At 40.1% G+C, this 14,401-nt stretch overlaps 1 protein-coding gene across 7 annotated transcripts in view; it reads right to left on the bottom strand.

The window, feature by feature from the left end:
- Nucleotides 1-14,401, bottom strand: part of PlexA (plexin A) — a 680,989-nt gene that overhangs the window by 80,761 nt on the left and 585,827 nt on the right. For all 7 annotated transcript variants that reach the window (XM_070084031.1, XM_070084033.1, XM_070084036.1 and 4 more), the window contains exons 7-12: nt 11,728-11,936; nt 11,400-11,525; nt 8,697-8,898; nt 7,640-7,867; nt 6,886-7,049; nt 1,466-1,650 (exon numbers count right to left, since the gene is read on the bottom strand). In XM_070084031.1, coding sequence (XP_069940132.1) covers nt 1,466-1,650; nt 6,886-7,049; nt 7,640-7,867; nt 8,697-8,898; nt 11,400-11,525; nt 11,728-11,936 — 1,114 coding nt within the window. The remainder of the gene's footprint in view (nt 1-1,465; nt 1,651-6,885; nt 7,050-7,639; nt 7,868-8,696; nt 8,899-11,399; nt 11,526-11,727; nt 11,937-14,401) is intronic.

The raw sequence follows: 14,401 nt of genomic DNA, 5'->3' as shown, positions 1-14,401 counted from the left end.
GTTGCTGAACACCGACTCGTACTGTTCTTTTAGGATTTCACTCATTTCCTGTTCGTCGTCAGTATACGAGTCTCCTCTCAGTAGTGGTCCAATTCTACAGGTAGTTCTTAGCTTGGATTTTGTGTAGGAATAGAAATATTTTGGGTTTCTTGCAATATCCTGTATGGCCTTTTGTTCCCTTTGTACTTCTGTGAGGTATGACATCCTAAGTTTTTGCTCTAATTCAGTGATCTCTCTACTAAGTCTATCCTTCCTCTGTTGTAGCATATTTGTGTTTTTAAGCAGTTCATAAACCTTTTTCTTCTGTACCATCTCCTACACTCTCTCTCTATATCTGATCTTCTTCTGGGTTTCCTCAATGGTACATGTTTCATACATACTTTGTATGCTTCTGTATTCAGCTTCTCTAGGCACTGGTGGGGATTTAGGTCACTCATGTCTGATTCCCAGGGTATGTCTGATAGCTCATGGTTTATTTTTTCCCAGTTAATTCTATGGTTGTTAAAATTAAACTTACTGAACATCCCGTCTCTAACTTTAGCGATGCAGTTTCCTACCCGAGTTAATACTAGTTTGAACCTCTATGATGTTATGATCAGAGTAAATAGTTTTGGAAACTGTTATGTCTCTGATCAGTTCCTCATTGTTTGTGAATATCAAATCCAAGGTATTTTCATTTCTAGTGGGATCAATTATCTGTTGGTTTAAAGAGTACTTTTCACAAAACCTCATTATTTCCCTGGTATGTACCTGTTGAGCCAGGGTGCTTCCCGGGGATATTTCTGGTATATCATTATGTTGTGCCATCTTCCATTTTACATAATTATACATAATTATGTATTATTATTATTATTATTATTATTATTATTATTAATTTAAGGACCTGTAGCACAGATCCAATTCCCTAGATCAAGAGCCCCTCACCACATAGTACCTACTACTACTACTAATAATAATTATAACAATAATAATAATAATAATACAATAATAATAATAACAACAACAGTAAGGAGAAACTTCAAAAGGCTGCCAGTAGTTGGCGCCACCATCAGCAAAACATTGGTAACCACTACTAATACACTTTTCACCTGTCTAGACTTAAGTAGTCTTAAGTAGGCATTCCTGCCCGAAATGCCTCGGCATAATAGTGGCTTTCTTTGCTCCAATCATATTATGACATGTAAACACACTGTGCAACCTTGAGGGGAAAGTTCGCAACCTGAAATTTCTTTCGTATCCAGAAGCAAAAAACTGACCAAATGATGGTTCGTATCCTGAAAAATTCGCATGGTGGGGCGTTTGTAACCCAAGGTTCCACTGTATATTTAATTAAAATATTATCCAGAGAATGTCAACAAACATATATTAAAGATTTCTTGTTAAGTAATAATTGATGTCATTGCTTGTAAATGGAGATGTTATACAAATGGAACTCTTTACTCAAATAGTACCACTAAAAATATACCTTTGAATCTTGCATGGTCTTCCACTAATGAAGGCTTCAATACGACTGCCTGCATTCATGTGTTCCCCAATTATGTGCAGAAGAGTTCCACCAGATCTTGGCCCAGAATCTGGGGTGAGGTCCTTTATCTCAGGATTAACAAATCTATATTTTTGCAACGATTCTCCTCTGTATTCTCGAGCCACCTGTGGATAGGAAAATTATACATATTTCTTCTTTATCTCAACAACTGTTTCCTGCTAAGGCAGAGTGACAAAAGAAGAGAACACATACACCATCATTCATTTCACTGTTGCTTTGCTAAAACTGTGATGACATCACATTTCAGAGGACCTTCCAACTACCAGTATCCTACCCCACCTCCAGGACTCAGATCTGGCTAAATGGTTTCCCCGAATCCCTTCATAAATGTTACACTGCTCAGACTCCAACAGCACATCCATGAAAATCCACTTTTATCCAGTCAATCCTAACATCCTCATACAAGCCTGCTGATTGCTCAAGCCCCTACAACTAAAAGCCTCCTTTATTCCCTCCCTCCAACCATTCCTGGGATGACCCCTCCTTCATTCAACCCCCAGAGTTTTTTTTTTTTTTTTATCACACTGGCCGATTCCCACCAAGGCAGGGTGGCCCGAAAAAGAAAAACTTTCACCATCATTCACTCCATCACTGTCTTGCCAGAAGGGTGCTTTACACTACAGTTTTTAAACTGCAACATTAACACCCCTCCTTCAGAGTGCAGGCACTGTACTTCCCATTTCCAGGATTCAAGTCCGGCCTGCCGGTTTCCCTGAACCCCTTCATAAATGTTACTTTGCTCACACTCCAACAGCACGTCAAGTATTAAAAACCATTTGTTTCTATTCACTCCTATCAAACACGCTCACGCATACCTGCTGGAAGTCCAAGCCCCTCGCACACAAAACCTCCTTTACCCCCTCTCTCCAACCTTTCCTAGGCCGACCCCTACCCCGCCTTCCTTCCACTACAGACTGATACACTCTTGAAGCCATTCTGTTTCGCTCCATTCTCTCTACATGTCCGAACCACCTCAACAACCCTTCCTCAGCCCTCTGGAAAACAGTTTTGGTAATCCCGCACCTCCTCCTAACTTCCAAACTACAAATTCTCTGCATTATATTCACACCACACATTGCCCTCAGACATGACATCTCCACTGCCTCCAGCCTTCTCCTCGCTGCAAACATTCATCACCCATGCTTCACACCCATATAAGAGCGTTGGTAAAACTATACTCTCATACATTCCCCTCTTTGCCTCCAAGGACAAAGTTCTTTGTCTCCACAGACTCCTAAGTGCACCACTCACTCTTTTCCCCTCATCAATTCTATGATTCACCTCATCTTTCATAGACCCATCCACTGACACGTCCACTCCCAAATATCTGAATACATTCACCTCCTCCATACTCTCTCCCTCCAATCTGATATTCAATCTTTCATCACCTAATCTTTTTGTTATCCTCATAACCTTACTCTTTCCTGTATTCACCTTTAATTTTCTTCTTTTGCACACCCTACCAAATTCATCCACCAATCTCTGCAACTTCTCTTCAGAATCTCCCAAGAGCACAGTGTCATCAGCAAAGAGCAGCTGTGACAACTCCCACTTTGTGTGTGATTCTTTATCTTTTAACTCCACGCCTCTTGCCAAGACCCTCGCATTTACTTCTCTTACAACCCCATCTATAAATATATTAAACAACCACGGTGACATCACACATCCTTGTCTAAGGTCTACTTTTACTGGGAAATAATTTCCCTCTTTCCTACATACTCTAACTTGAGCCTCACTATCCTCATAAAAACTCTTCACTGCTTTCAGTAACCTACCTCCTACACCATACACTTGCAACATCTGCCACATTGCCCCCCTATCCACCCTGTCATACACCTTTTCCAAATCCATAAATGCCACAAAGACCTCTTTAGCCTTATCTAAATACTGTTCACTTATATGTTTCACTGTAAACACCTGGTCCACACACCCCCTACCTTTCCTAAAGCCTCCTTGTTCATCTGCTATCCTATTCTCCGTCTCACTCTTAATTCTTTCAATAATAACTCTACCATACACTTTACCAGGTATACTCAGCAGACTTATCCCCCTATAATTTTTGCACTCTCTTTTATCCCCTTTGCCTTTATACAAAGGAACTATGCATGCTCTCTGCCAATCCCTAGGTACCTTACCCTCTTCCATACATTTATTAAATAATTGCACCAACCACTCCAAAACTATATCCCCACCTGCTTTTAACATTTCTATCTTTATCCCATCAATCCCGGCTGCCTTACCCCCTTTCATTTTACCTACTGCCTCACGAACTTCCCCCACACTCACAACTGGCTCTTCCTCACTCCTACAAGATGTTATTCCTCCTTGTCCTATACACAAAATCACAGCTTCCCTATCTTCATCAACATTTAACCATTCCTCAAAATATTCCCTCTATCTTCCCAATACCTCTAACTCTCCATTTAATAACTCTCCTCTCCTATTTTTAACTGACAAATCCATTTGTTCTCTAGGCTTTCTTAACTTGTTAATCTCACTCCAAAACTTTTTCTTATTTTCAACAAAATTTGTTGATAACATCTCACCCTCTCTCTCATTTGCTCTCTTTTTACATTGCTTCACCACTCTCTTAACCTCTCTCTTTTTCTCCATATACCCTTCCCTCCTTGCATCACTTCTACTTTGTAAAACCTTCTCGTATGCTAACTTTTTCTCCCTTACTACTCTCTTCACATCATCATTCCACCATTCGCTCCTCTTCCCTCCCGCACCCACTTTCCTGTAACCACAAACTTCTGCTGAACACTCTAACACTACATTTTTAAACCTACCCCATACCTCTTCGACCCCATTGCCTATGCTCTCATTAGTCCATCTATCCTCCAATAGCTGTTTATATCTTACCCTAACTGCCTCCTCTTTTAGTTTATAAACCTTCACCTCTCTCTTCCCTGATGCTTCTATTCTCCTTGTATCCCATCTACCTTTTACTCTCAGTGTAGCTACAACTAGAAAGTGATCTGATATATCTGTGGCCCCTCTATAAACATGTACATCCTGAAGTCTACTCAACAGTCTTTTATCTACCAATACATAATCCAACAAACTACTGTCATATCTTGTATACTTATTTATCCTCTTTTTCTTAAAATATGTATTACCTATAAGTAAACCCCTTTCTATACAAAGTTCAATCAAAGGGCTCCCATTATCATTTACACGTGGCACCCCAAACTTACCTACCACACCCTCTCTAAAAGTTTCTCCTACTTTAGCATTCAGGTCCCCTACCACAATTACTCTCTCACTTGGTTCAAAGGCTCCTATACATTCACTTAACATCTCCCAAAATCTCTCTCTCTCCTCTGCATTCCTCTCTTCTCCAGGTGCATACACGCTTATTATGACCCACTTCTCGGATCCAACCTTTACTTTAATCCACATAATTCTTGAATTTACACATTCATATTCTCTTTTCTCCTTCCATAACTGATCATTCAACATTACTGCTACCCCTTCCTTTGCTCTAACTCTCTCAGATACTCCAGATTTAATCCCATTTATTTCCCCCCACTGAAACTCCCCTACCCCCTTCAGCTTTGTTTCACTTAGGGCCAGGACATCCAACTTCTTTTCATTCATAACATCAGCAATCATCTGTTTCTTGTCATCCGCACTACATCCACGCACATTTAAGCATCCCAGTTTTATAAAGTTTTTCTTCTTCTCTTTTTTAGTAAATGTCTACAGGAGAAGGGGTTACTAGCCCATTGCTCCCGGCATTTTAGTCGCCTCATACGACACGCATGGCTTACGGAGGAAAGATTCTTTTCCACTTCCCCATGGACAATAGAAGAAATAAAGAAGAACAAGAGCTATTTAGAAAAAGGAGAAAAACCTAGATGTATGTATATACATTATCTTCTCTCCCCCCACCATCTTTAGATGTCCAAACTACTACCACAATCCTTAATTATACTCTTGGTGACCCCACATCACCTTTTAATTTCTACACTCTGAATTCTCTGCACAATAATCACACCATACACTGCTCTCAAACATGACATTTACACTACTTCTAGCTGCCGCCTCCTCCTCTCAAAATACCAACCACTCCAACACTATATCCCTCTCCCTGCTTTAAACATTTCTGTCATGATCCTGTCAGTTCCAACTGCTTTACCCCCTTTCATTCTACGTAATGCTGCACGCACCTCCCCCACACTCGCATCCTGCTCTTCTTCACCCCTAAAAGATGTTACACCTCCCTAGATAGTGCATGAAATGACTACCTCCCTTTCTTCATCGACATTTAGAAGTTCCTCAAAATATTCCCGCCATCTACCCAATACCTCCAGCTTCCCATCTACTAACTCCCCTACTCTGTTTTTAACTCACAAATCCATTCATTCCATAAGCTTTCTTAACTTGTTTATCTCACTCCAAAATTTTTTATAGTTTTCATTAAAATTTCTTGACAGTGCCTCTCCCACTCTATCATCTGCTCTCCTTTTGTACTCTCTCACCACTCTCTTCACCTTTCTTTTACTCTCCATATACTCTGCTCTTCTTATAACACTTCTGCTTTGTAAAAACCTCTCATAAGCTACCTTTTTCTCTTTTATCACACCCTTTACTTCATCATTCCACCAATCAGAGAGAGAGAGAGAGAGAGAGAGAGAGAGAGAGAGAGAGAGAGAGAAACAGAGAGAGAGAAACAGAGAGAGAGAAACAGAGAGAGAGAAACAGAGAGAGAGAAACAGAGAGAGAGAAACAGAGAGAGAGAAACAGGGAGAGAGAAACAGAGAAACAGAGAGAGAAACAGAGAGAGAAACAGAGAGAGAAACAGAGAGAAATAGAGAGAAATAGAAACAGAGAGAGAAACAGAGAGAAACAGAGAGAGAAACAGAGAGAGAAACAGAGAGAGAAACAGAGAGAGAAACAGAGAGAAACAGAGAGAAACAGAGAAACAGAGAGAAACAGAGAAACAGAGAGAGAAACAGGAACAGAGAGAAACAGAAACAGAGAAACAGAGAGAGAAAGAGAGAGAGAGAGAGAGAGAAATAGACATACAGAGAAAGAGACAAACAGAGAGAGAGAGAAGCAGAGAAAAAGAGAAACAGAAACAGAGAGAGGGTGGGGTGATTTCAGACACTGAGAGCAAGTTTCATTTTGAGGGTCTGGACAGTGGAAGCATTATGAATCTTATTTAAAAGTAAGTCACTCTACAATTAGCAGAATTCACAAATTTCCAATTACATTAATATATACTTGGATTATTTTTATCTACACTATATCTACAGGTTAATCTTCCAGGACAAAATTACATATTCAAAATGGGAAAAAAATAGGTCTACTAAAAATTACCTCCCACTTACCTTGACAACAATAGGTCCCTCTTTGAAGTCATTGACCCCTGGACTATCGACCATACAAGTAACCTCTGTAGTCTTGATGTAAGAGTTGCGGTATGGCTGACAAGTAATTCCTGCTACAGTAATACCCTCGTAGATATCATCAATGTGTTTACCCAAATTGATACCTGAAAATTATCATGAAAGTTAGTCATCGGAAACCACCAGAATATTTGATTCAACTGGATTTAACCATATTAGCTGTTTCTCCACAAAGGTAGGGTGACCACCCAAAAAAATGCATTCACCATCAATTATTTCCTATGCCTTTCTATAAAGTCAGGGACAATCACAATTCATATGACCTACTGAACTGCAACATCCTCACTTAACCTTCACAGTGCAGGCACTGTACTTCCCACCTCTAGCTAATGGGCTTTCCTGAATCACTTCACAGATGTTACCTTGCTCACAATTCAGTCATTAAATCCCCCCAAAAAACCGTGTCTGCATTCCAGTCTAACACAGTGCCACATGAACAAAATATGTAGGCAGCAATAAATGCCATGAAGAAGCATCCTTAGGTGTGCAAGCACTGTACTTCACACCTCCAGGAATCAAGTGACTATGAATTCTGAAAACAAATTTCTAACTCATAGCCATAGAAAATACAAGAGCAGACTACTAATGCATAGAATATTTATTTTGATCAGTCTTCCTGCATTTGGTAAATGTAAAGAACATTCTTAAAATGTTTAAACAAACATGTGTGACACACCTTTAATAGTAACGTTGGTTCCACCATCCCAGGGTCCACTCTTAGGGAAGAAATCTGTGATGTTTATGTTTGGGCAAGTGCGTTCACGGTCCAGCCATGAACCACCAAGACACTGATCCTGCACCTCGCACCGACCTGTTGACTGGCACCAACCACATTTGTACCGTTCCAGCAAACTCAAGCACATCCCACAATTGTCAGCCATCAGGTGACACTGGTACACTAAAACTGTGTGGATAAGATGATAATTGGTACATTAATGCTACATGCACAAAGGTGACACTTGGTAACAAAAGTGGCACTTGGGACAATAATGATGTGCACAAATTTGACACTTGGTACACTAATGATGTGAACAAGTGACACATACTAATACAGTTGATAATGGTGACAATGATGTTATGCAAATGGAACATTGGTACATTTTTATATAAATATTTATACTCTGAATAATTATAAACTTTAAAAGAAAATCCCAGCTCTCATTGCAATTAAGAAAACCTAATTGATATGATTATGGATGTAATTTGCCTAAAAAGTACTGTATAAAGAGAGAGGGGAGAAAGACAAGTGATAGGTGTAGCAGTTCTCATCATAAATGCATGGAGAATTGAAGAACTATAAATGTGACACTGAGTTCTCAGATTCAGTAGCTGGACTAATTACTATGGAAGGTTCTAGGGTCATTTTTGGCTCTTTTATAATCCATCACCAAACCACAAGAGGCAATTGTTTGAATATGATATACAGCTGAAAAATTACAGCAGCATCAGCAAACCAAGCCAGTGCTAAGCTAGTGATAGTAGGGTATACCAGCCAAGGAGATATAGACAAGCAGAACAGAAAACCAGACAGGGGTCCAGAAAGAGACTTAAGCTGCTTGACTCAATGTTGAACATTCAAAAGCATTATGTTAAAAAACAGACAAAATGAAGAGGAAAGGATAATCCAGCAAGGCTGAACCTTGATTTTACCTTATGACATAGAAAACCAAGGAGAGGAAGAAATATACATGTATATGATGATCTAAACGTTAAGGTATTTTACAGGTACTCACCGTGAATATTATCTGGATTGTCAAGAGGTTTTGAGCCTCCCCAGATGACAGCAAAAGTGGCATTTGTAGATGGAGCTGCTGTCGTGTACGCGAACTCCATCCTGTCACAATATATTGTGTCACTCAACAGATTGGCATTGACACTTGTTACTCTCCCTTCAATGTTGAACTGGCAAACAAACCTAGTTTGTGTGATGAATTGCTGTAAAAGAAAAAGTTTGATGATATAATCAAAATGTATAAATTTACAATCAGCAGGTAACTTATTACAATATACAGCCTCTCCTCACTTAGTGATGTACTCATTTACCGACGACACGGACTTACAACAGGCTCTCTGACCAGTATGCACACCTAAATAATGTATATTAAGATCTGATTTCCTCTATTTTGTTTATTACAATATACAGTATACTAGTGCATAAACATTTAAAAATATACCAGAAATGTTATAAGTGGTGCAAAGGTGACATAAAACAATATCAAACATGGCTGACACAAACTCACTACCATTATAGTATGCTCCTCCCTTAGCAACAAATTCGTTTACCAACGTGGTCTTAGGAACAGAACTCCATCATTAAGTGAGGAGAGCCTGTATTCTGAGATAGGGATGGGATAATACCAAATTTTTTGCCAACACAAATACAGATTTTTTTTTTCCAACAAACCGGCCATATCCCACCAAGGTAGGGTGGCCCAAAAAGAAAAATGAAAGTTTCTTTTTTTAAATTTAGTAATTTATACAGAAGGGGTTACTAGCCTCTTGCTCCCGGCATTTTAGTCGCCTCTTACAACATGCATGGCTTGCGGAGGAAGAATTCTGTTCCACTTCCCTACGGAGATGAGAGGAAATAAACAAGAACAAGAACTAGAAAGAAATGAGAAAAAAACCCAGAGGGGTGTGTATATATATGCTTGTACATGTATGTGTAGTGTGACCTAAGTGTAAGTAGAAGTAGCAAAATGTACCTGAAATCTTGCATGTTTAAGAGACAGAAAAAAAGACACCAGCAATCCTACCATCATGTAAAACAATTACAGAATTCCATTTTACACTTGCTTGGCAGGACGGTAGTACCTCCCTGGGCAGTTGCTGTCTACCAACCTACTACCTACAACAAATACAGATACTGTACTCAATTTTGCACATATACTAAAACAGCGTCTCGTTGTCGGTAAATGAGTATGTCGCTAAGTGAGGAGAAGCTGTACAACCAAAACTGGCTGATGCCAGTACCGATACAGATACCATTTAAGTTAGCTGATATCTACCAATACTGATATTCAGTTTTAGGCCAGTACCAAAACCATCAAAATTGGATGATACCAACCAATACTGATACTTTGGTACGTCCCTATTAGAGATATGTAAAAAAAAAAGATTATAAAATACATTGATGCAGGCAGGTACTGGCTGGCCCTGCTGCCCAGAAACAGTGAAAGTGGACGCATCCAGGACGAACCTTGGACAGTACAAACTTGCCATTATGGCGCGTCAGTCCATTTTACCAAATGCTCGACCAGACCAGATAGCCATTTGATGTAGTGGATTTGGTTTATTTCATGACTATTTTAATTGGACATCATTAAACATACATGATGATTTTTTGTCCGTTTTAACTGACCTCTACTTTATCATTTTTAAATTTTTCCTCTTACCATATTTTTCTACAGTCTTCCTTTTACTTACTCAAAATACTTGGTTAAACAATGCTTAATTTTGCAAACATTCTTGTTACTTAAATCAAGCAAATGACAACTAGTGCTATTTCATTATGTGATAGTAAATCAGCAGGTAAAATTTTTGGTTAAGTTTCTAGCATACAGTACTCTTAAAAATAAAAACTGCTTTCTTACCTCAATGGCCATCTCCACACCAACCAAGGCATGGTGCCTTCTTCCCCCCCCCTCCCCCCAAGGAAACATTAGCCATTTATTTAATCACTGTCTTGCCAGAAGTGTGTTGACATAACAATCAGTTTACCCTCTGACTGCAACAAGTCCGCCCCTCCTTCAGAGTGCAGGCACTGCCTTCCCCCCCCCAACCTCCTGAACTCAAGTCCAGCCAATCGATTTCCCTGAATCCTTTCAAAAGTGTTATGTTGCTCACACTCCAACCAGAACTAAACTGTTCAACTTAAAAATGCATTTGTAATGAGTGCCATACTGACAGTTCAAATCCCACAAATGATATGCTTCATCTATTTTTTTTGTTTGTTATTGCTTCCAAAAAAGTGTCCAGAGAAAAGTAAAATTGGAGAGTGCAAGGCAAAAAATATCAGACAAACATACTGTGTCCTAGGTAGTAGGTTGGTAGACAGCAACCACCCAGGGAGGTACTACCATCTTGCCAAGCAAGTGTGAAATGGAAACCTGCAATTGTTTTACACGATGGTAGGATTGCTGGCGGAAAAGAATTCTTCCTCTGTAAGCCATGCGTGTCATAAGAGGCATCTAAAATGCAAGGAGCAAGGGGCTAGTAACCCCTTCTCCTGTATAAATTACTAAATTTAAGAAGAAAAACTTTTGTTTTTCTCTTTAGGTCATCCTACCTCGGTGGGATACGGCCTGTTCATTAAAAAAAAAAAATACTGTGCAACAGATGAAGCACACTGCCATACCTTCTCTGCAGGCATATAAAAATATACAATGTAAAACATGAAAAAACAAACCAAAAATATACATATGCCTTATACTTACAGCAATATTATCCACCTTCACTTTGATGGATTTATCAGTACCGGAAGATACCAAAATTTCTTGACTTTCAACAAATGTGATTCGAGGACAAAAGGACGGCCCACTTCTGATGCTTGGTCCAACACGCTGAAAATATGCCTAGTTTCACAAAGATGTATCAGAGCTTAATAGCTTTTTTTTTTTATAAACACCCTACTGATTATCTGCTTACCCATCAATATTAGCATATTACAGTATAATTGAAGTACCAATGAAAGCTAAAAATATTCCTGTGAAATATACTGTTTTTAGCAAGAATACATGCAAATTTATCTTATAAAAAACTTACATTAACGCCATTGACCAAGACATCATTTCTACAATTTTCAGCAGAGTCATGGGTACATCTATGTCCATCTACACACCAATCACAGGGAAATGGGGAAGACACACACTCTGTACAAGAGCTATATGTATTGCAGTCAAAGAAAGTGAAGTTAGTAGATACAAACTCTGGTCCTTCAGACTTGCGGACAGACAGCTTGGCAGTAAAGTGATCTGGAATGATAAGCATTGCTCAGTACAGTTACTGTGTGCATTTTAATATATTTGCACAATAATATTTTCACTGACCTCAAAAACTAGAGATGTGGTAGCAATGAAAGCCTTGCCAAAAATTTATTTGAATCTTGTAAATTACAAATTAATATACAAAGACAATAAAAAAAAGGGGATGACAATGAATAATATAATCACAATACTTCTACTTACACTTAGGTCACACTACACATACATGTACACATTTATTTATACATACTCATCTGAGTTTTTTTTTTTTTACACAGGGTTTGACAAGGTTAAGGATCCCTACCTTTATTGACAAGCTATTTACAGGTTAAGGATTCCTAACTTTATTGGCAAGCTAAGAGCTGTTACCTACATCAGCTCATTTGAAAGCACTTTTATTGTTATGAGACATACAAGTAGGGAACAGGATGAAGTTGGAGCCATCTGTGGGCCAGCATTTTCATTTGATCAACTGACTATCTTGGTGACATCATTATGCTGTACGAATGTGTTCCATACTCGAGTCATCCTGGGTATATAGGATCTCAGATGGAGTGAAGTTCTGGAGAAGGGTACAGCCAGAGTGAAGTTGCTGCTTTCTGCCCGTCTTGTGGCATAAAAGCTTGTTTCACGCTGTCCTCGAAGTGGATTCAAGTGTGGTACTTTGACAATATTGGCCTTGTACATAACAGTAAGGCCACCCACATCCCTCCTATGTTGAAGGTTCTGCTGAAATGACAGATCTATCCAGGATGGGTCCAGGCGAGAGATGAGACGTCTTGCTCTGTTCTCTACTCTGTCAAGCAGTCGCAGATGAAAGGGAGGGCAGGCAAACCAGAAAGTGGAGCATACTCAAGGTGCGAGCGTACTTGTGCCTCGTACAGAATCTTGCAACCCCTACTGTCAAGTAGATGCGAGATACGGCGAAGTGCTGTAAGCTTCCTGGCTGCCTTGTTTGCAAGATTTACAACATGGTTCTTCATGGTTAGTTTGGAGTCAAATTTCACCCCAAGGATATCAACTTCTTCTCCAGGTGCCAACACCCTCCCATTCATCCTTACTACTACACCAGCATTACCATCATGGTGCCTAGAGACGATCATCATTTGCGTTTTCTCAGGTGCAAATGTTACTTGCTATCTATTTCCCCAAGCTGATATAGCTCTCAGCTGGTGATTGATGTAGCTTAGAGCAGCTGGCATTTCTTCTCTTGGATAAGTGAATGTCAGTGTGCAGTCGTCTGCATATGCATGTGATTCTGGGATGAGATGAAGAAGGTCGTTGAAGTAGACATTCCATAACAACGGTCCCAGCATGCTTCCTTGTGGAACACTTGCCCCAATAGGATGTCTTGGTGATTCCGTTCCATTGAGAACTACACTTAGAGATCTACCATGAAGGTAATCACTGAGGAGACATAGCATAGAGCCTGCAATTCCCAGTGCTTGAAGTTTTGCTAAGAGGCCCTGGTGCCACACCCGGTCGAAAGTGCCAGCAATGTCCAGTGCTACCACACAGCTGACTTTGGATTCATCCAGTGACTGGTGCCACTTAGTGGAGAGGTTTAACAACAGATCAGCAGCAGAGTAACCTTTCCTGAAGCCATATTGACGATCACAAAGTAGTGAGTGATAGTCAAAAAACTCTGTCATTTGTTTTGAGATTATTGTCTCAAGGATCTTACCAGTGATTGACAGGAGTGACACTGGTCTGTAGTTGCTGATTTCTGCTCTGCTCTTCTTTTTGTGAACAGGGACTACATTCGCCTCTTTCCATAGAGAGGGCCATTTACACTGTACTAGGCAGTGCTGAAAGATGCGAGTTAGAGGTGCTGCTTGCTGGTCTGCACATCTTCTCGGCAATCTTGGGCTCAACTTGTCTGGGCCCACAGCCTTTTCTTGGTCAAGCAATTTAAGAAGGAAATGCACCTCCTCCTGCCTTATTGTCACCACTGACAGTTTTGACACAGTTCTTGCAGCAAGCCAAGGAGGGTTCCTTGCTGGATCAGGAACTTGCATTTTGGTAGCAAGTGTTCAGCAAAGAGGTGCGCCTTCTCTTGACTACTAGTAGAGGTGGTCCCATCCTGTCGATTTAGAGGTGGAATGAGTTCATCAGGCAGATAACCTTGTCTGTCCTTGACCAGGGACCACCAGGTTTTGGAGCCTACCCAACCTGATGCTAGCTTTCTTTTAGTGTCCACCTCCCATTTAGCAATGGCCCACTTTTGAACGTCACCCATATGTCTACAGGCTTGCCTGTGCAAGTTCCTGTTATAGGTGGTAGGATGTCATTATACTTTCGCCATGCTTTGTACTTAGCAGTAGCAGCCTCTCTACAATGAAAGCCAAACCAAGGCTGATCCGTAGGCTTTGTCACATATTGCCGGTGAGCAATGTGTTCTTGTTGTAGATTAAGGACGTGTCCGGTGAAGGCTTTCACTTGGTTGTCAACATCCC

This window comes from Cherax quadricarinatus, chromosome 11, assembly GCF_038502225.1.
Source record: "Cherax quadricarinatus isolate ZL_2023a chromosome 11, ASM3850222v1, whole genome shotgun sequence".
NCBI lineage: Eukaryota > Metazoa > Arthropoda > Malacostraca > Decapoda > Parastacidae > Cherax > Cherax quadricarinatus.
Note: the sequence above shows the minus strand (reverse complement) of the source record. Positions and strands in the feature narration are given on the sequence as shown.